Here is a 23398-nt window from a genome sequence, read left to right on the forward strand (position 1 = left end):
CTAAAAGAAAATCAACACCATTTATTTTATAGTGAATGATAAAAATTGGACAACTTGCCTCTTTTAGTTAAAATAAAATTGAGGAAATTCGAATCCAAAACAAAAAAAATTATTTCCTAAATTCTTGTCCGGGCTATTCTGTAAACTTGCATGAGTGTGGATACTTTAATTTTATTGAGACCGTATTGGTAAAGATTCATGGAACCAGTACACCTAAATTGCACACTGACTTAATGTAATATCTCAAAATTTTAAGTTTTAAAATAAGCCACTCATCCCGGTTTGAGCAATCGAGATTATAAAAATAATATTTAAAATTCAAATTTTGAATTTAAATACTTAAAAAGGTCTATAAAAATATAAGAAGTATAAAAAATTAATTTAGAAATTTTTGGGTAAAAATAGAATAATTTTTAAGCAATTTGAGCGTAAAATTGCAAAAATAATCAATATAAATTAAGTTTTTGGAAAAGTTAAAATCAAAAGTGGGAAAAGTTAAAATCGTAAGTGGTAAAAGTTAGTTTTGACCTCTAATTTTTTGATTAATTACAAAATTGTCTATAGGACTAGAATGGACCTTTGTTCAATTGAGGATATAAGTTACCAACCCAAACCCTTAATTGTAGACCTTTGAGTGCCAAATACCACCCATAACCAGCTAATAATCACCCATAGACCTTAACCTTTAACAAATCTATCAGTAAACTCTCCGATCCTTAAAAACTGTTAGTAAACTCTCCAATTTTTGTGGTGGTGCTCATTCACGGTTCTTATAGACGAAAATAACCCTACAAAAAGGCGGCTGGTGGCGCCAAAAAGACAAAAAAATTGACGGCGCCAGGTCATCAAAAATCCAAAAACCTTTAAAACACCCAAGACACCCCTAAAAAATTTTAATCAAACTAAGACTTAACCACACTCAAACCAATCAAACAACCCAACGAATCATACTAAATCCAACCGAACCAGCCTTTCAACCACCACGCGCCGTCGGTAGTTGATTTTCTATTTACAAATTTGGTAGTTGATTTTCTATTTACAAAGGATGTTTGTAGTATTATGTTTGATAATACGGAGTTGGGTATGGATATGTACAAAATGTTCTTTATTATTTGATTAAAGATGTTTAATGCAAAAGATGTTATTGGAAATTAATACCATAAGTTATCAAACTTCTAAACAACTTTGACACTTATGATTAGGACATATTGCAAAAGATAGATATAACAAGTTAGATAGGATGAGAATCTTGAGTAATCAAGATTTTGCATCGCTTCCGACTTGTGAGTCGTATCTTAAAGATAAAATGACCTGATCATTCTTTGTGGTACAAAGTGGAAGAGCCAAATCCGTTTAAAAGATCATATATAGTGATGTATATGGTACGTTTATAGAGACAGACCAATGTAACTACTTATACTTCATTTTCTATATCGATGATCTATCACGATATAGTTAAGTTTGTCTTATGAAGAACAAACATGAAGATTTTGAAATGTTCAAATAACATCAAGAATGAAGTAAAAAACCAAATTGGAAAAAGTATTAAAACTTTACGATGTGATCGAAAAGAGAAGAATACTTGGGTACAAAATTTAGTACAATCCTAAAAGAAATGTGGTATTATTTTTCAACTTACTCACTGGGAACACCATGGTTGAATGGTGTATCTGTCAAGAAGGAGGTATCGTACAATGTTGGACCTGATACAATCAATAATGAGCTATATACTGACTTATACATCTCGTTATGAGGTTAAACACTTCTTATCGCAAATAAAACTCTAAATTAAATTCCAACTAAATTCGCTCCATGAAATATGGTATGGAATTAAGTCTTAAGAATGTTAAGATTTGAGGATGTTCGGAACATATCAGGTAACTGATATCCGAAACTAAAACATAATACATTTACCGATCAAATAAAAAGCACTCACCAAAACGTCAGAACCAAGTTAGAAGCAACCTCTATCCCACCGGCCGCATACAAGGGTATATAGTATTAGAGTTAAACTAACACAAGATATTTGTTAAACTATTGTAAGATTTTGCTCTGAACTTTCATTGATCTCAAAATAAATGCAATAAAGTTGAAAAAGTGGGAAAAACCCTAAAGTGCTCTCTGCCCTCTCTCCTCACCAAGCAGCAGCCATCTTCCTTTTTTTGCCATGGGAGGTGATTTTTGGCATTATTAGACTAAAAATCACCTCACTAAATCCATTATTTAGCTTGTATTTTTATTTTATCAGTTTATTATAGTTTTTTCCAAGTTTTTTTGCTATCTCAACCATTTTTGGTTTAGATTTAGAAGTTTTTCTAGTTTTTCCTTAATTGAGTTAGATTTATTCTATTCTAACTTAAGGTTAGTATGTCTTCACCTTTTGGAGTAGTTTTTGCGGTTCGAGAGAATCAGATTCCAAGAAATTTGTTAAAAATCTATAAGACTTTTCTCTAAGTTTTCATTGATCTCAAAACAAATGCAATAAAGTTGCACAAAACTTTGACAATGGCTACATTAAAAGGATAATCATAATCACGAAATCGATACTTATGAGTAATTGATTCTAGGGGTTACTGTATTTTACAAGAATTGCAAAATGGTAACCGAACTTCAAAACGTAACAAAATGGTTACTAAACTTGTAAATTTCTAATTTTGAGAGGTTTCTAAGTGTTTTACGGTCAAATTATACATATATAGTAATCAAATTTTGATTATTTATGACAAATAATACCTTATATTTTATATGTACACATAATCAAGAAAAAATCGACTCGAATAGTTTTTCTCCAGCGACTAAAAATCCTTCTATCTTAACAAAACAAAATAGTATAATAACCAAAATGTTATGTTTTGAAGTTCGGTCATCATTTTACAATTTTTAAAAAAGTACAGTCACTTTCAAAATCAATTACCCCGCTACTTCTAAAAGATGATATTACAAAGTTTTTGGTCACTAAAGTTTTGTCCCTAATTTAAATTTTAGTTGCAGTGAGATGAACTCCTATATAAATGAAGCCTATAGCCATATTGTTTGTGCTACACTACATAGCATCATTCCAATTTCTATAAAGAACAACTTAATTGCAAGAATGTTCCATAACAATCACCACTTATATGCATGCATTTTGCAGTTCAAAATGAGAATAACAACTCTATGATATAGGCCACCATCATCAGTCATCAATAACCTCAATGATCTGAAGAAAATAAGTAGAATATCATATATATTTTTACTGTGGCCTTTTTACCATTAACCACCATATTTTTTTGTCTTTAACTGCAAATAAGGACAAACTGGCCAACTATTTATTACTCCCTCTGTCCCAAAATAGGCAATGAAATTTTAATGAATTTAAAAGAAATTGTATTGAGAAGCAATTTGTAAGAAAGTTAAATTCCCAATATAAAATGAGTTAAGACATAAGAAAATGTCATGTTTGTCCTTATTAATATAGTGGTAATTTTTGTCTTTTGTGAATTTTGTTGTCTTTTCAAGATATTCTCTATAATTAATGAGGGTATGTTAGAGAACTACTTAATAAAGTAAATATCTAGTGCCTATAATTTGGGACAAAAAAAATGGAAATAGTGCCTATCAATTTGGGACGGAGGGAGTATTATTTAAACACCAAAAGTTTTTTCTCTAACTTTAAATAAACACAACATGCAAATTCATCCGACCACTTCCATGCATATAGTTATACACATTACCACACAATATAAAGTATCTGATTCAAATGCAAATTTTATAATAAAATATGTTTTTCAAATTATCACCCTTCTGTATAATATTTAGTTAAAATACCATAAAATTAAATAAAATCATATAATTTAGCATAGAAAATGATCTAAAGTACTATATGAAAACTAAAAATATTAATATCCTAATTACCTAAATCCAATAACACCAAAATCAAATTTAAAAACATAGATAGATAACTCTGATACCAAATTTCATTCAATAATAATCAAATTAATACATGAAAACTAATAATAATAATGTCCTCATTAGTTAGACCAAAATTACATCAAAAACCTAAAAACTATCCTAAATATTAAACTTGTTGTACAAATTGTTTATCTCCATTGTTCGGAATGGGGCGGCTGAGATTAATCAGTGCAAGCCAAAGTTGCCCCGGATCTTCTTCTTCAGCGATAGCAGCCTCTTCGTCGTCTCTGCTAGCCCTAAACGACCAGACCTGAATTGTGTCGCCTCGGTCGAAGAACTTTCTTTTGATTAGCTTCTCCGTCTTCTTATCATCATATTCATCCTTATTTCTCTCCATCACTTCAACCCACCGATGTCCTCAGGTTCAGATTACGGGTACTCGGCATATTCCATGTTTTGAGAATCATATCAGACACAAAACCGCACGGCTCCAATAGTTTAACCTTCAACTCTTGTCCCTTCTCGTCCTTGGTAAGAAAGGTAGGGTCTTGTATTTGCAACTTAGGAATTGATAAACGATCGTGAGTTGGATTTACATCTGTGTTGTACAAGTATTTCTGTATCACCAGCTTCGCGTTTTGGCCTCCAAGAGCTCTAATTTGTGCTTCCGGCGCTTCTGGATTCAACGCTTTTGTTGATCTCACCATGGGCCTGGTACTTGGTTTCTTGATATTCTTCTTCTCTTTGTTTTTTGGTTTCTTCGTCTGTTTCACTTCATGTTGGCTCTCAACAAACTTGCGTTTTCCACCGATGATATTTTCTTGATTTTGATAATCAAGATCATGTTCGATTCTTGAAGTAGACATAATTATGATCACGAGCGGAAGCGGGCGATCGTTTTCTTCGTGGAATAGGAGGAAACAGGCTAAGGTTGGAGTTGGAGACAAGAGAATGATTGAATGAAGTAGTAGTAGTAATGCTTAAGGCGTGTGATGAAAAAGCTGTGAGAACCTCGAACGGGTCTGTTGTTATTTTCTGAGCATCTGCCATGAACGTTGGATCTACAGGAATCACCATCATTCTCAACAAAAGGAAAATATATTGACGACTGAAATGTAAATAGGTCCTTATATATATAGAGCAGTGAATCCTGGTGGAGTCAATTGATTAATGTGGTTTGTTACTTCCTATTCAGCAAAGAATTAAACTATATGCGATCAGGTTTGTGGTAGTATAGTAGCCGTTGGATCCAAGCTTGAGCAGTTACACTAAATAATAGTTGGAGTTCGGGAGATATGCTCCAACGTGTTTGATTACATGAGATTCTGTTGTTGTTTAATGTGGTTTCTTACTTCTGAAAATAATTGCAATGGTTGGTCTTTAAGTTTGAAGTAAAAATTCAATTGATTAATGTGCTTTCTTACTTCTCTTTTTTTCCTATTCAGGACATAATTAAACTATATGCATTACTAGGGAAATAATATTGGACTATGAACGAGTTACTTCTAAGAAGTGAAAAATAGAACTAGCACAAATTTTGAAGTTCAATTTCATGTCAAATCCGAACCTATTCTACTATTCGGTTCAGTGATAGAGTGTTAGATACAAAAGCAAATTACTCTAAAAATCCTCACATTTGTCATAATTCATAGTTTATTATTCCTTATTTGAAAATCAAACGATTTGATACCTCAGATTTGATTTTGCAAACTATAAGACCCTTAAATATGGATACCAAATCGTTAACGGAATGAAACGTGAGATACCAAATGGTTTGCAAATCATTTGAAAATTGATGTAGCGGAAGTCACAAAATAAACACAGTATAACTTAAAAGATGTTGATAATCAAATTATGCCAGCAATTAACTTTTAAAATTTATTGATTCAATAAAGAGAATACTAGACAATAGGCATCAAAAGTCGCTGATTCAACTGAAAACCGATATTTGGAAAAATAAACAAATTATCTCAAAACATCAAAAAGTTCCGTTCAACAACTCATAAGGGTATTTAAATAATAAGACAAAATAAAAACCCTAAACTGGGTGTAAAACGAAATAAACTCAAAAGCCTCAAAAACTGCCGAAATCACAAAAACACCATTTTGAGGGTACAGATGATGGAAATCAGCCCAAAAGTGACGTAGGCCATAAGCAAAGCTAATGGGTATCAATCGTTGGCCCGTTTCCAATAAAGTTAGACTCCGGAACCGCCCAAATCGCACACTTACAACTTCGGCAGAATTACGAAATTGCCATTATGCCACTTCGCGCTTCCTTTTCTCCATGAACTCAAAATCCGTCTCCGCAACCGCATCAAAAATGAGGTATCAAATCGTTTACATAATTGAAACTGAGGTATCAAATCGTTTAGATAATTAAAACTGAGGTACCAAATCGTTTGAAAGTGAATATCAAATTATTAACGGAATTAACAGAAGGGCCTTATAGTTTAAAAAATTAAACTGAATTACCAAATAAATTTGATTTTCAAATAAGGGATATCAAACTGTGAATTATGACAAACATGAGGAGTCTTAGAGTAATTTGCTCTACATACAAATATGTAAAGGGAGCAATTAGCCTAATAAAGAAAAACTAATCTATAACTATCTATACTATATATAAAAGCACGGATGGGGGGTGGGGGACATACAAATTTACTGAATAATTCTTTTCAGTTTACTACTAAATAAAAGTTTTATAGTCATAATTATTTATTTAATTAATCACTATTGTAATTAAAGTCCTAATTAGAATGGGTAGCTAAATTCTCTCCAATTTAATTTTTAGTATGTAAAAAATAACTAAATTGTCTTCAAATTAGTAGGAATACCTATCTTTTAATTTGATTGAATTATAAAATTAAAATACTGTATTTGGTCAATATATTATTATTTAAATTTCTATCTTATTATTTTAAAAGATATTATTAATAAAATTAAGTTAATTATTTAATTATGATTATTATAAAACCAAAACAAGAATAAATTCAGTATGGAAAAAAAATTAATAACTAAATATATTATATTTATTTTTACAAAAATTGTTAACTAATTTAATATTAATTATAAATAAAAAATTATATAATTATAATAAATTTACTAATATATTCATTGAGGAGTTACAATGCGAAACTAGTACATCAAAATAGCTTTATTAATTGGGAAACAAAGAAAAAAAAATCTTTACTGTGCAAGAAAACACTTAATAACCTATTTTAATTAAAATTATAATTTAATTAAAATAATATATTAAAAAATTATAACAAGTAAACAGCCATAATATTATAATTTTGGTATAGGTCGATTATTAATAACCTATTTTAAAAGTCCTACACTTGACCAACAAGTATTTGGCTTCCTAAACCGCTAAGGAAACAGTAAATATTTTTTTACTTTTTAAATTATGAATTAGGGTTAGAGAAAAAATAACTAAATAGGATACAATTGCAAAGCAGTCCTTATTGCATTACGATTTCTCACCCGGTCCTCTATATATAACACATTCCTTACAGTTTAAGCTTATTAGTAAGAGTCTTCAGCTCCATCACTTCTTCATTCTACAGCTCCATTATGGTTATGAACATGTTCGTCACTGACCAAACTAACAACAAAATCGATCACGATACCTCGACCGGGGTTGTTGATGTTGGTATTGAATTAAAGGATTGGCCGAGGGAATTGAAGAAGAAGAGGAAACATTGTTACGAGGACGAGATAAACGAGCCGACGACGAAGAAGAACAAGGTCGTCAAGCTAAAGGAGGCGACGGGGTTGGTTGAGCCGAAGAGGAATGTATACCAATGTAAGGAATGCAAGCAGGATTTCGATAATTTTCGAGCGCTTGGCGGGCATATGGCTTCGCATAATAGAAAGATGAGGAGCGATGATGATCTTATGAACACTAGTTATAAATGTCCAATATGCCATCACGTTTTCAATGATTTTCGAGCTCTCGGCGGGCATATAGCTTCGCATAACAGAAAGGACAGAGCCGAGAAAGCTGCTTTAGGGGGAGACAGCTCGTTATGTATCGTAGCAGGATCGTCGGTTGGCAGTTTGAGAGACAAGAGTTACGAGTGTAATATTTGCTACAAGAAGTTTTTAACCGGGCAGGCGCTTGGAGGTCATAAAACTTATCATAGGAAAATTGCTGACAGTTTGATTCACGCTCAGGAAAATCCTGAAGGTAAACTCAGATCGAATCAAGTTTCGTCACATCCTGAAACTCGAGTTAAATCAAGTTGTGGAAAAGTAATCCTTTTCGGAATTGATTTGAATGCCTCCCCATCTGTTGCAAGATGCTAAATTATTTTAGTTAGTTTAGGACTTCAATTTAATTTTTCTTTTTGAACTACGGCAATTGGTTTAACAGCTGAAAGTAGTTTGTAGCAGTAGAATTCACCCCAGTTGGGGGAATTGGTTTTCTATATTTCAAGAATTTTGATATGTAAATATATATTTGTTCGAATTATAATCTAGTTAAACGAGGTATTGCACAGAACCTACGAAGAATTTGTCATTGGGGGAAAATCTCCATTTAAGTTTAGGATATATATTCCGTAAGAAAAAGCGTGTGCCATCTACTTAACAAGCAATGTTAACATCTTTTCAACTATATCAATAGCTGAAGGGTGGACAGTTGGGAACTTCTCGGTGAAAGATTGGCGACGATAAAGAGGAAGTTGTCGAATGTTGCGTTCTCATTAAGAAATCCCAACTCCGCCTCTGATGGAAATTTAATTTGGCCGAGTTGAGCTGCATATGAGTTCAATTTGCTGCTCTGCTTCGAGCTGTAATTGAGTTGCTCTTCTTCTGTGCACATCAGTGATGTTTGAGCGTATTCGTGTTGCCCTATCTATTTACACCTCGAAGTTTAACCATTTGAGATTTTTTTGTCAACTGGTACGGGTGGTTTTCTTAAATCTTACATTGCATTTGTAGCTGCATTAGGATTAGGTAGCTGCATTCACTTACTATCCATGATTGCTTTTGCTATAAACTAGAAGCAGTAAGTTTAATGAAGTGTCACAACCTGTTATAAACAACAACAAAAAGAATCAAAAATTAGAATGTAAATAGGATTGCATATTATAAAATTATCCCCTCTGAGGGATCTCATCAAACACAGTTACAAAGCTAATCTCTGTACAATAGTTTAGCTAACGAAGCTATTAAGCTCGTATCTGAAATAACCTCGTATAGCATCTCGTCCAAAAGATGCTGTATTGTATGTACGGATTGATGTTGAGTTTCTACTTGTGAAATTGCTGCTGCTTTATGCTGTTGGTTGCATTTTTGCAGTCTCTTCCGTATTAATATGCATCTCTTCTAAATTTTACGTGTGTATTTTATTGAGCCGACCAAGCCGAGGTATATAAATTGATTTGAAAACTACTTATTAGAATGCAGTTTAATCATTTTCAGTTTGATAAGTTCAAGATGGGCAATGTTATGATTTTCAATCTTCTTTCATGTTCTGTTTTATCTTCTTTTACTTCTTTTACATATATTTCCGAAAAGATAACATCAGTGCAACCCTTGCTTAAATTTATATCTTTATTCCCTCAAAATCAATCGGAGATATTTTTAACACTATGTCTATTACTAAGGCAATTGCAGCCATCTTTAGCCTCATATACGCGTCATGGTGATTAAACATAAGACTAGTTGACATATGTCATTACTGTGACTACACCAAAAGGGACTTTTAGCAGCGAATATCTAAAGACGCTTTTACAAGGTGCAGCTGGTTTTGTAGTTATTAATGTAACGACGTTTAATAAAGGCAGATATTAACTTCATCGGTGCATAAAGGCCATTTCCTTTCAATCATTTTGTGCAGCATAAGTTTCGCATCCTGCTTTTTACTTGTAAATATGCCTTAGTAAATAGTAATGTATCTTCTCTTTTACTGGTTATACAGTTATATTTCTCTTTTTCACTCATTGAATATATGTTGTGCTTGATCAACTATTAGTTAATTGTATGGTTTTTATGATAATAGGCATATATGCTTATGATATTTGAAGTTGTAGGTATATATTGATAATGCTATTACCTTTACTTTCACATTGCAGCTCTAAAATATCATTTATAGTATGTATCTTTTTGTCTATTTAATCTGTAGTTTTAGTGTACAAATGTATATTTTGAATGTTTACCAGAGAAAGGCCTTCAAAACCTGAACGCTCATCAAGTGTAGAAATCGCCAACTGTAGAAAATTCAAATCATTATCAGAAGGGTTCTGATACTTGACTTCACTCGAGTACTTAAGGATGGGCAAATGTACAGAGTTAGCTGCTTTACCAGATGAGATTAAACACTTGGTATCTCTTACTTATTTATCCCTATATAATCAACCCAACTTGGCTTCTATGCCACACTCATTTGGCAACCTCATCTCTCTGAGTTCATTATCCATTCTTGATTGTCCAAAGCTTATTAAGAACCTCGCCCGCTGAAATAATTTAATAAGTAAAAGATGTCATGAACTAGTAAAATGATGTGAGAAGCCGACAAGAGAGGACTAGTATAAAATATCACGTATTCCGAGTAGCTATTTAGATAAGACAATTATAGGTCCGAAAAGCTATAGTAGCCGCAGGGTATGTCGAAGATCCTATAAGTTTGATATATGTCTATTGTTGAAGTTAAGACATTCTTCTAATTTTGAAGCTTCTTTAACATGTACTTTTTAACTGGATTAACTCTAACGCATGTCGCTGATTTTGTATTCTTAAATCTAACGGCGTTTTATAGAGATGCTTTTAATTTACAAGGTAAAACAGAAGCAGTTTAACCTTAAATTAGATCCTTTTTTTCTTTGATTGGAAAAGGAGAAATATATAAACTCTCAAACACCAAAGCGATATCTTCAAAAATACAAGGCCAAATATGATTAGAAACATCCTCCATAACCACTACTTCTTGCGGAATAGATAACGCCCATTGCGCTATATTATGGGCTGTTTTGTTATTACCTATATGAGTAAAGACAAAACAAACACTGTAAAAATACGAAAGTGAAGAAAATATATCCTCAAGAACTAGGTATCTGAAGGAAAGACTCAAACTAGGACCGGAAAAAGTCAAACTCTAGGCGGGCTGCTAGGTTTCACCTACGCTACAGTTTCACAAGATTTAACCTTTCTTGTGAAACCGGGTTCCAGAGCACGAGGGAATGGGTTTTCATTCCCGGAACCACCTTTAGTAGATGCCGAACCTGCTGCCTCATTGAAGAAGGGGGCGAGTGCAGCAGCTACATGGACCCCTTCCTTTTTGTTGTTGCCAGCGCTTTCTGATAGGAGTAAAATACTTCTATATTCTAGAGTGTTTTGATGCTCTTTAACATCTTTTGTTATGCATTTTGAGGTGTATATGTATCTTATTTGTGTGCTTAAGCGTTTCAAGATAACGGAGCGTTATGGAGCATCTTTGGTGTTAAAAGAGGAAGAAGCAAGCAAGAAGCAAGCAAGGGAGCAAAAGAATTGAAGAATTCATGAAACCTGTGCATTGCACGGATCGTGCACATTTAATTTAAAGAGTTTGACTCTTTTAAAAAGTTCATTAGAGATGCTTTTAATACTGCAATTTTCATTAAATTAATTTTAGAATTAAAATATATAAAATTTATTAAAATTTAACAAATAAAAAGTTGCAAAAATTAAATAAAAAATTTGGGGCCAAAAAAATTGGTAGTGGCAGTTTTAAATGTCTTTATAATAAAGGTTAATATAACTTAAATATTCCGTCTCTATAATGAATGTTAATCTATACTATATATATAAGGACGGATGAAGGGAAAAGGAGATACACATTTACGTTATTGTTCTATTGAGATAATTATTAAAGTTAATTAGAGATAAAATACTAACTAAAATAAACTACTTATATTACTATTTCAAGATAATTGTAGAGAATATTAAATAAAATAGAATACTTTAATATATAATAATGGCCTACTCATTTTTTAAATTCAAACTTTTATACTTCTATCAATTACGACTAAACCTTTTAAATTTTACAATCATGTCCAATTTGAAAGTTTTTTTTGCAACAGTAATTTAAAATTCAAACTTTTGGAAATTACGACCAAATTTTAGAAAATTGTCTAATTTCTAAAAAAAGTTAATATAAACTTTTGGCCGCAATTGATAAAAATTAAAAGGTTTGGATTTTAAAAAACAAAATTTAAAGTTTTGGCCATAGTTGCAAATAAAACTTTCAAATTGGACATAATTGTAAACTTTAAAAAGTTTGGCCGTAATTGATAAAAAAACGCAAAAATTTGCATTTAAAAAATAATTAGGCCTAAAAATAATAAATTATATAAAAACAATTTTTTTAGAAAATATATTTGCATTTTGACTAAAAACATGAATAAAGTGTAAAATTATTTGGCTTAATTTATAATTTAACTTATGAATTTATATCTTTTTATCCTTTTGATCCATCATCTTGCATTTTAGCTTTAGAAATAGAGAGTGAGACATAAACACACTAATTTGCAAAAACAATAACGTAACTAGACAACCACCTAATTCAACACATTACATAACTAAAAGTGAAAGGCTGGATAGATTAAACTGAAAAATAAAAATTAAATTGGTGAAAGAAAAAAAAATCAATTTTTTATAACAAAAAAAGTTGATTAATATAAAAAAAATTATGTGGCAATCTAGTTACATTATTGTTTTATGGATTATGGATTCAATATTTTTAATCCATAATCCATAAAACTTAGCATATTTTATTTTTTATTTGAGAATTATAGATTAAATATTTGTATTTTTAGAGTTTTTTTGTTATTAAAATAATATAAAATACGGCTAATCTTTTTTTAATATCGAACCTTTACAGATTTTGTCAGATATAATCAAATCTTTCAAAATCATCAATATTCATAACTTTTTCTAGCCATTTTTTGAATTTAACCTTAAATTATTACATGCAGGATTATTCTAAATGGCTAGAAAAGATTCTGAATATTTCAAAACGGGACGATTTTAAAAGATTTTGCTGTAACTGGCAAAACTCGCAAAGATCCGGTATTAAAAAAAGAACAGCCCTATAAAATAATATGAGAGAAAGATCAACTGGTATTTTTGAAGTTATAAGTAAAAAAAGTTGAAAAAGGATATTTTTGAACAATTAAATCTTATAAAAATGACAAGAGACTAAAAGGATAAAAGTAAAATAATGAGATGTTAGGGATGTTAAATTGAAAGGTGTGCAAAATAAGGGGTTAAATAATGCATTAATCCAAACTATTAAGTTTTACCTCTTTTCGTCTCTCTAGGCATTATTTTTACATGGGTTTTGGACCGTTAAATACCCTAATCAAATCTTGATTTTCTTCACATTTTCCTCTGAAATCAGAACTTTGTTGCAATTGAGGTCGATTCTTGATCTGGGCATATCAAAAAATGGGGAAAAATCAAGCTTACAAAGCTATGCAAAGAGCGAGACTTGGCTCTAGCTCTGCAGGCCCAGAAGAGGTCGAAGATGGCATGGTTTGTACCCTTTCATACCATTTCCCTCTACCCACTTCCTCTAATTTTATAATTCTTGTGTTCTTCAATTCGATTGTGCACCTAATTTTGAAAAACAAAAAGTTATTGTAAGGTTGCTTGGTAGACTGTTGTGTTATGAGTTGCTTGGGTTTATTGCAAGTATCTTCAGAAATTTCTTTACTAAAGGATCTTAAAGCACCAAATGACCATAAAATTATGAGATGCTGAGATGTTGATTTGATTTTAGATTTTCGTCTTGTTTGAATTAATAAATGCAGCTCTCTAGGGTGATAAGGCAGCATATTACATAGGTCTTAACTCGAAGTCATCCAATCGTGATGCTAGTTGTTCCGTAGGCATTCAAGTGTCACACGCATATTGAGTGGCCTTGCTCAAATAGGCCATCTTGTAAAAAATGCAGTTTATTATTCAATTGACATAAGTTCAAATCCAACTCTTTTAGGTGTATGCCACAGTCTGTGAAAAAGAAACTTGAAACTTGGGAAAATAATACTCATGTGCTTCTTTAGTTAATTTAGTTGAGCTTTTTAATGGGAACTTTCATCATATTTTTTTTTTGGCTGATGCGTCAAATTACAATTGCATGTCAAATGATCTTCTAAAGTACCTATATTCATTGTGAAATTATATGTGTTAGGCTTTGCTTTTTCTTCCGTCTTTATTGTTTAAATTAAGAAAAAAGACATGTTTTAATGCATTCTCAATAGGGTGTTAATTATTTCAATTATTGGAACATATGCTGAAGAATGGTGTGGAGATCGGCTTCTTGATTGCAATCTAGTAAATGGACTGTTTGCTTTTTCTATTAAGCTGATGATGTAATATTTATAATTCATTAAAATGAGTTTATTGAAAAATGTGTATCCATGTGGATGCTTCCTTGATATTTTTGCAAATTATGTCATGCACAATCTGTTTGTATGTAGCTCAGTTAATTTTATAATCGTTTCAGTAATATATTTTTTGAAATGTAAATGATATGGTGGACACTCACAGATTTTGAGTGGATAACTTTAGGTAATAATAAGCACCAGTTTTCTTTTGTTCTTTCCCTTTTTGGATACAAGCCTAAGAAAACTTCTCTATCACAGAATTAGACAAGTCTGAACTAATAAATAATCTTGTGTAGTTGTATTGATTTCTCCATTTTTTTGGTTATCCCTTACGTTCTAAAAAGCATTTTAGTTTGTTTATCCTGGAACATTTCTGATGAGAAGAGTCGCAGGTGGATGGTTCTTTTCATTCACCAGCTTGGCATGCTGCTCGTTTGGCCAGCCTTAATACTTCTCACACAGTCACATGGGAAGAGTTTAAGAAGAAGCAAAAGGTAAGCTTTTTATATTATTATTTCCTTTTCTTAGTTGGCATCACAATTAACCTTTGCATGTATTTGTATTTTAATGCAAATTTGAGCTGGGGATAGGTTAATCCTTGTCTAAATCTTGGTGTTTTGGTGATAACATTATAAGTGAATAGAATCAGAAGATTGGCTGGTATTACAGATGTAGAAAGTTTTTACTTGGTAGTTATCATGAGGTCTACTATTATTTGGCATACTTAGGATGTAGCAAAATGCAAGATTAACCTGCACTTTCTTTCTAAATTCTTTTCATCCAGTCCTAACTCATGAAGTCAGTCGTACTCTTCGGGGATGAATCATAATTAATGATTAAGTAGACTGATTGCTTGTAAATTGCAGACACGCAGCTGTAATTATGTGTTAGTAGCAGCAAGCTATTGGGAAAAGAATAGTTAAAAGATAAAACAGCGTTGCTCTATTACAACTATTGCTTTAGTGATTTTACCATAAAAAGGCTAATGGGGACAAGAAAAACCTTTTTGCATATTTTCTTTTACAGTAACTTGAGAAATGCAGTCTTGGAATTAGTTAGAAATCACAATCCACTACTCTAATTTTCTTTATACAGCTCTCTTACCATTTTGTCAGAAATGGGCTAACAGTTTCCTCATGGATTGATAATGTCATTAATTGAGAACATGTCTTCATAAGGTAGAATTATTACAGCCTTACCGGTAAATTTAGCTGCATAGTGAAATTTTAGCTTCATTTTCCTATAATCCAATTCTGATTGGAGTCTTAAAGGACATTTACTTTATTATCAAGGAAAAATCTAAGATTAAAAATTAATTATCCTTCATTTAAAAACCAAACTTCAAATAATTCTTAAAGGTAGAATGCTATGTGAAGTGCTGTTGGTGATCAAGCCTGGCATATGGTCTCGTGTGTGATGATTAACTTCTATTAAGTACTGTTCTATTAGAACACAAAAATAGTCTAAAACATGCAAGGAGTAATTTTCTGTTACCGTGATGCACAAACTTTGTCCCTCCTGGTAGTTTTCTCACTTCTGAAGCAAGAGAAACTTTTATACTCTAAAAGTCTTGCAATTTTTGAACAAGGCAAAAGCGATAAAATTTGGAATGTAAACGTTAATAATAATTTTGGTTCATTGTGCAACTACTGTTTGGTACTTGATTCAAGGATAGTACTTAGTAGTCAAGGAAGTTTGCTATTTCAGTTCTGCAGTTGTTGCAATGAGGTACCATTATGTTTCAACAATTTAGGTCATTGCTATGCCTATGGATTTAGGAGAAATCAGTTTTGGTGCTGTGAATTAATAGATTTTGGTCGAGTGTTCCAAATTTTCTTATCTTCCTTCTCACTCTCCCCGCCCCTTCCTGCCCCCTCCTCTCTTTATCTTATGTTCTGTCTCTTTCTTGGTGTCTTTGGTCTTAAATTTCTACAATAAGAAGCCAAAAATCATAAAAGTTGTCATTTGTTTGCTGAAATTCCTGGCGAAGAATGACTTTCAAATTTAACATTTTTACTGCTCATGCTTCAAATGGACCTTATATTGGCTTTGATTATTTGGAAATTTTACAGGCAGTATTGAACATGCATATGTTTGTAACATGGTGAAACCTTCTTAGGACTCTTTTTTGCTAGTTTATCTTTAACTTGGGATTTCTCACTGCATTCTCAGTTTCATAAAATGAAATTATTCAGCAATGCATCATACCTCGTTTGTTGTTTGCCAATTATGGTGCCTTGAAAGTGGAGCCTTAGGGCTAGGAGTAGGGAAAATTAACACGATTTATGCAATGATATGTAACTTGCACAATTCTTCTTTTGCTTTGGTGTATTAGGAAGATGAACTTAAAAAGGGTGCACTGGAAGCTGATACAGATAGAATGATGAGAGAGTACAGAGCTCAACTTGATGCTGAAAGGTCCCGGAAACTCGCCCATGGAAGAAACCATTCTAGTAGCAAATCTAATCATAAGAAGGGTATGTAAAAACCTATTTTTGTGAAAACCTTATTCTATTTTTAAGAAAACTCTTCTGAATGAAATTGTCCTTGCAGATAGAAAGGAAAAAGATTCAAAGAAGCATGGCAGTAGAAAGAGAAAGGTGCCCTCTTATTTGCTATGAACTTGTGACTTAAGAATATTGCAATTCATATTTCACTGAAAACTATGATGCTGAACTTGGCACTATTTGATTTATGTGTTTTTAAAGCTAAGTATGCGTCCCTCGGTATTTAAGCTAAATTGTTTATGTTATAATATTAAAATAGTATGTAGTTAGCAGATGAATAGTTGATGCTATTGAAAATGTGGTCCGGATTGTGCTCAATATGTCTCTTCCTGGACGTATTTCAATTCAAGGGATTTTATTAAAGCTCTTAGTATGACATGCTCAAATTAGTACTGTTAAGATGATACTATTGTTGGAGCCCCACCCAACAACTTGAGCTTTTACTATGGTTGGAGCCCCACCCAACAACTTGAGCTTTTGGGTGAATTGGAGCCTTCATGATCGAAAGATCTGGAGCACAAAGGTGAGGTGGACATGTGTGTTTGTTCTGTCACGCTTCAAGCTCAATGAGTATTCGCATGAGGGTTGTGTTAAGATAATATTATCGTTGGAGTCCCACCCAACAGCTTTAGCTTTTGGGTGAATTGGTTACTTCAATTTGAGGGATTTTATTAGAGCTTTTAGTATGACATGTTCAAATTAGTACAAAACATGAGGACCTTTGGCAGGTTAGTCTAATTTGGTGGAATAGATTAGCTTGAAGTTGGCAGTAGATATGAATGTTTGGTTGACATTGAATTTATAGAACCCTTACGTGGGCATCTTGTGTTTAGGATAACATGTGCTTTTCCTTTCTGCTCTCGGTCTTAAGGGTACTGCTCGTCAAACATAATAACCAAATTGGAAGTTCGTAGTTGCTCATGTATCATTTGTCCTACATTGCGGTGCATCTCAGTATTTCTTCCAATCGCACTGAGGTGTTGATAAACCATTGCTGAGCAAGGTAAGCGGACAATACCGTGGGATTTTGGTGGTTCTCTTTTCTGTTTTACTCTGGACACTTTAGTTGGTTTAAGTATGATTCTTCCTATGTTTTAGGCGAGGGATTTAAATATGTTCTGGCTTTCTTCTCTTCTTTTCCATTTGTAAATTTTATGTATGGAATTCGATTATTGCTCATATCCTTTCCCTTATTCAAAATCTGCTATATCTTTAAAAGTTCTGAATCTCATATTAAGGTACTTGGGATTCCGGCTTTTGCTTATTTTAATATGAAATGCACTTAGCGAATAACGTGAAATGCTAAGTATGCATCGGTTGATCGGTAATGGCTTCCTTGTGCTGTTACCAGTTCTACAATATGTACCTTTTGTCTCAGCCATTTCTATTTGTTTTATCATGCATATAAACTCATCATTCTCATTTAACATGGCCATTGCCATTGCAGCATTCAAAGCGGAGATCTTCAGATTCCAGCTCATCAAGTTCATCCTCAGAATCTTCAAGCAGCGACGAGGAGGAAAGAGAATCTAGAAGATCAAAGTCGAGATCTAAGAAAAGAAAGAAGGAAAAGAAGCACAGGTCAAGATCCAAGAACCCGGGCAGTGATGCTGAAGAGGCTGATGGTCCAGTGCCACTCTCAAGATTCTTTGGGAGCGTGAAGACCTAATTGGTTGAAGATGGTGTCACATATGCAAAATTCGCGTAAAGCTCTTCCCAGAGCAAGAGCGAACTCGACCGTCTTATTCCTCAACGCGAGTGATTGGCTTATATCAAACGTAAGCGATTATTTCTTTTGAATTATTGAGCTTGTAATGGTTTCGTAATTTTCCTCCATGAAATTATTTTCCTATTGGTTTGTTTTGGAGAAATAGGCTGCATTTGCCACAAGGCTTAGGATTGTAGCAGTAGAGTAAGAGATGCCAAACACTTATGTATTGTGTTTGGTGCATGAATACAGGATAATTTAGGTATCCTGCTTTGTATGTTTCAGACAGAATTGGATTTGTAAGAATTGATAATAATATAAACTTATATATCTCCCTAGTAATTTCATCTAATTATAAAATCATTTTTTCTCACCGAGCAAAGCATCATTCTTTACCAAATATAAGAAAAAACAAAGCTTGATCTTTATCAATTTTAACTGTTTATAATTTTGTTAATGTTCACTTAATTTGGAAAATTGCATTTAATTAAAGGTAAATATTTTTTTAAAAAAATTAGAGCTAAATACTTCATTTTTTTTACCTAATGAGAATATCATAAATGAGGATAAAAATTCATAAATAGTTACAATCGTACAACTTCAAAAGAGAAATAAGCAAATACATTCAAAACAGCTCCAATGGAGAATAAGCGGAAATTACAGATGAAATATTACAATTAATAAACAATATTGCAATTTCACTACCTAATCGAACAATTGAAAGATATCAAATGAATATGCCTCTTTTGTGGTCCTAATTTAATCTAAAAAAAGGAATTCCACGAGGGATAAAAATACCCAACACAACAAGAATGTCCGGTGTTAGCGACGGAATTTTCCGTCACTAACACCTTATTATCCGTCGGGAAACTGATTTGCCGACGGAAAACCGACGGATTGTATCCGCCGACATGATTTTTGTCGGCATTCTTTGGCGACAAAAATTGTCCGTCGGGAAACATCACCGACGGAAAATAAATGGTCGGTAAAATTAGGTATCCATCGGTGAGTTTTGACCAACACACCGACGAAGATCCGACGTTTTACCGACCGAAGTTTCTGTCGGTATATTTGGCGACGGATTGTCGTCGATAAAACCGTCGGTGATACAGGGCCGTTTCCGACGATGGTCCAACGATATACCGACGGACTAATCCGTCGCCAAAGTTACCGACAGATATATTCGTCGGTAATGCCGTCGTTACTTTTTTGATTTACCGACGGATATTCCGTCGGTACAGCTTGTCGTCGGAACACGGTATGGAGTTACCGACGGAATAATCCGTCGGTAAATGAAACAAATCCGTCTGCAAAAGGGCTTCATTTCCGAGAAAAAAATTGCCGTTTTATAAGTTCTTTGCAATTGATTTTCAGATTATCTAAAATAATCTTCAACCAAAGTATCTCACACAATCCTTGAGTAATAGCCCTGAAATTTACTATAAATAAAATTTTAAACATTAAACGAAACCTATCAAAACTTAATTTTAATAAATAATTAATTAGAATATTAAACTTTAAATGAAATTTTTTATTAACAGAATTTTCATGAGTTTTCAATTTATACGAGTTTTTATGAGTTAGAACATCATCATAAATATTCATCTTGTATAAATTAACTAAAAGTTTATTATTAAAGGTTGAAGTTAAAACTTTTGATGATAAGATATTCATAAGATTATAATTATGTGATCTCTGCAGCTAGCTATTAGTTGTGCTAAGCAAGTTAACAAAAACACTAAATATGGTTAAGAGATTATGAATTTATGATGACAAATTTAGTAATTTTATTGTCGGTATTAATTGAAAATATAAAATTGCTAGTTAGTTTACCCCAAATCTATTGGATATTTTGGAATTAGAGGTGGTCATGGGTCGGGTTGAATCGTGAACTGGTCCGAAACTGGCTTGGTCAAACCCGGTCCAGATCTAATCAAATCCTGAATCGTGTCTAATCTGGCTAGGAACGGGGAGAAGGCTAGGTTCGGATTGGTTCAATACTTCTTTAAATCGGAACCGTCGATTTCGGTTGTGTATTGTCTAAAATATATACTTTATTATATATGTATACATATGATTAATTATTAATATATCTTATATTTATTTATAATATATATTACTATAATTATATATACATTCTAATTATTTTTAATATATTTTAATTTGTTATTCATTTTAATATTACCCATTTATTTTATTTTATTTTTATAGCAATATACAACTATATCATTCATATATAAATAATTAATTATCTAAATATATGGTAAATTAAATGGATTTTTTCATTTTAAGTATAATGATGGAGTCGGCCTTCTGATCCGGAGAATTAACCTGTAAAATAGGATAGAAGTTAACCGGACGTGATTATTCGATTAATTCTCTGATGAGCATTGAGCAGGTTTTGTTTTGAGTATATGAATGTAATTATGTGTTTAGACATATCTCAAACTCCTTATATAATAGTTGAATGTATACCTTGTAGACTTGAAATAGGAAAGTGAATTTTATTTAGTAGGATTCAACCCTGATTAGGAGTGTGATTTCTTATTCAGACAAGAGTCCTATTTAGAAACGTCTTCCTAAATAGTCTCGTCTTCCAAATTTAGAGTTTATTTTTCGAGAATCCTTGTAAATTTGGTAATCTAGCCGAATTTCTAGGTCGACGCGCTTTACCCGAGTTCTCAGGGGATTCAATATTATCCTTTTGGATTGAGATTATATCCCAGTCGAGGCGGATCTCATAAATTCGACCGCTGGTTTCGCCTGACTAGACCCTTTGGGGGAGTGTCCGATATCGTCTGAAGATGGATCTCCTACGACTCAGCTCTATAGTACTTTGAATTTTTTTTAAATAAAAATGTTTAAAATTAGCGACAAATTTTATTTTTTTTAGCGACAGATTTTTTCATGGCTAATTCTCTTCAAAACAGTTTAACCGGTTCGATCCGGTCCAACCTAATATGACCAGAATTCTGTTTTTTCTCTTGTTTAAAATCGGACCACTGACCGGATCGACCGGCCGGTTGGAAAAGGACATTTCCATCAATTCAACAAAGTAAGAAATAATTCAACTTCTTCCTAATAATAAAGATATTCAAAGTTAGTAAATTAATGTCAAAACCTTACTCCTATACGAAACCTAATTAATGCTAAACCTTTTTTTACTTAATTTCCTAATTATTTTAGATTATGTCATAAAGAATGAAGTTTTACTGCAATTCGGGCAAAAATGAATCGACAATTCTCGAAAGAATTGAAGAGATTTCGTTCAGCAATCTCATGACTACCTGCAACCAATTGATGTCGAATTCGATGAAATGAATAATAAAACTGAACAAGAATCCGTAAATCATGATTCAAAATGTAAAAACTTAAGAATCTTATAATTTGTGATTTTTAGTTTTATAATATTGAAAAATGAAGTATTGAATTTTAAACACTTAAAATGATATTTATAAAAAATTAACAAGAATATAACAGTTAATCTGATAAAAATATTCTAAAATCTTTTAAACGGAAAAGAAATTTTAAAATTATTATTGTAAATAATTTAAAAATTAAGCTAGAATTATCAAACCAATTTAAACATAATTAAAAATAGTAATAATATAGTTGGTTTCTTCTTCCTCACTCTAACAGATAAATTACTAAAAGGAAGTGATACTATCAACGAGCTAATTCTAAGAAGAAATCTGTAAAGAGAGCAGTTAGCCTAAAGAAAAATAAATTTGCATAAAATTAGCCTATTAATTCGAAAAGATAAAACATTATCTTTACTATACAGAAAAAAAGAAACCTGGATGCGTTCTGCATTAAGTCACTTAATGTGATGTTTGATTAATATATAACGATTCTCAAAAAAAAAAATGTTTAACGAAGAGTAATTTTGTTACAATAAATAATTATAAAAACTAAACTGAGTATGTATTCTTTTTTTTTTTTTTATTCTTTAACAAAACTATTTTTTTTCCACAGATATACACTTTTTTTTTATAAATTTATCAAAAATCTACCAAGAGCGTACTTATAAAAAAGGCTTAATTCCTTAAAAAACCCTCACCTTGCATTTTCTTTTCGTTTATACCCTGACCTTGTAAAAACACCATTTATACCCAATTTTGAGTTTTTATGTTTCATCTCTACCCAAAAGCATTAAATTGTACTCTTTTCATTTGAAAAAAAAGTTTAAAACAATCCTTCATTTTTAACTTATATACTAATTAGACATTAATATTATTAATAATACAAAAATACCATCTTTTTCAAAAAATTAAAAAATAATAATAATTTTTTTATTTTTTTTTTATTTTATCAAATTAAAAAAATTAATTAATTATTTGGATGTATTTGATTATTTTTTAAGTTTAAGGATTTATTTGTATATTTTAAAATAGAAAAAAATATGTTTTAAACTCTTTTCCAAATAAAAAAAGTACAATTTAATGCTTTTGGGTAGAGATGAAACATAAAAACCCAAAATTGGGTACTGTTTACACCGGCCCAAATAATTACCGGACCGAGCTTCATGTGGGCTTATCAGGGATTAAGGCCCAACGGAAAGCCTTTTTATTATTGCTTTTTCTATTTTATTAGGAGTTTGTAGCTCGATAGGAGTAATTTGCTTTCAGAGTTTTAGTCCTAGTTAAATTAGGAGTCTTAGTTATGAGGAGCTATAAATAGCTCAGAGCTTTATTATTTTTGTATCAACAAATCAATCAATCAAAAACCAAGCCCAGTGCTTTTTATCCCGCAATCTCCGGATTGTTTTAATTTAGGAGTAGTTTTCGGTATTAATCTCGCCTGAGTCCGTGACTCCCAGATTATTATCTTTTAGATCACGTGGTTAAGTGTCTTTAACCAAACAAGCCCTGTGAATATCTGCATAGGTTCGTTAAAGTATCAAACCTCAAACCGATCCC

The 23398-nt window shown here is 32.0% G+C and overlaps 3 protein-coding genes across 3 annotated transcripts; 2 read left to right on the forward strand and 1 right to left on the reverse strand.

Moving 5' to 3' along the window:
- Positions 1-4025: 4025 nt before the first annotated feature.
- On the reverse strand, positions 4026-4835 carry LOC126687508 (putative B3 domain-containing protein At2g27410). Its single transcript, XM_050382068.2, has one exon. The coding sequence runs from the start codon at positions 4755-4757 to the stop codon at positions 4293-4295; it is 465 nt and encodes a 154-aa protein (XP_050238025.1). The 5' UTR covers positions 4758-4835; the 3' UTR covers positions 4026-4292.
- Positions 4836-7435: 2600 nt separating this feature from the next.
- Positions 7436-8380, forward strand: LOC126653719 (zinc finger protein ZAT1-like). Its single transcript, XM_050347646.2, has one exon. The coding sequence runs from the start codon at positions 7468-7470 to the stop codon at positions 8200-8202; it is 735 nt and encodes a 244-aa protein (XP_050203603.1). The 5' UTR covers positions 7436-7467; the 3' UTR covers positions 8203-8380.
- Positions 8381-13195: 4815 nt separating this feature from the next.
- LOC126687427 (uncharacterized) lies at positions 13196-18821 on the forward strand. The gene is made up of 5 exons (XM_050381990.2): positions 13196-13410; positions 14657-14758; positions 16600-16741; positions 16818-16864; positions 18219-18821. The coding sequence occupies exons 1-5, from the start codon at positions 13324-13326 to the stop codon at positions 18438-18440; spliced, it is 600 nt and encodes a 199-aa protein (XP_050237947.1). The 5' UTR covers positions 13196-13323; the 3' UTR covers positions 18441-18821.
- The last annotated feature ends 4577 nt before the right edge of the window (positions 18822-23398 follow it).

The sequence above is a fragment of the Mercurialis annua genome, linkage group LG6, assembly GCF_937616625.2.
Source record: "Mercurialis annua linkage group LG6, ddMerAnnu1.2, whole genome shotgun sequence".
Taxonomy (NCBI): domain Eukaryota; kingdom Viridiplantae; phylum Streptophyta; class Magnoliopsida; order Malpighiales; family Euphorbiaceae; genus Mercurialis; species Mercurialis annua.

What these genes read in the sequence shown, in the direction of transcription:
- LOC126687427 (XM_050381990.2), top strand. Translation starts at nt 13,324, where the DNA reads ATGGGGAAAAATCAAGCTTACAAAGCTATGCAAAGAGCGAGACTTGGC. An exon ending in AAGAGGTCGAAGATGGCATG is followed by an intron (nt 13,411 to 14,656) that starts GTTTGTACCCTT and finishes GAAGAGTCGCAG; the next exon opens with GTGGATGGTTCTTTTCATTC. An exon ending in CAAATCTAATCATAAGAAGG is followed by an intron (nt 16,742 to 16,817) that starts GTATGTAAAAAC and finishes TTGTCCTTGCAG; the next exon opens with ATAGAAAGGAAAAAGATTCA.
- LOC126653719 (XM_050347646.2), top strand. Translation starts at nt 7,468, where the DNA reads ATGGTTATGAACATGTTCGTCACTGACCAAACTAACAACAAAATCGAT.
- LOC126687508 (XM_050382068.2), bottom strand. Translation starts at nt 4,757, where the DNA reads ATGTCTACTTCAAGAATCGAACATGATCTTGATTATCAAAATCAAGAA.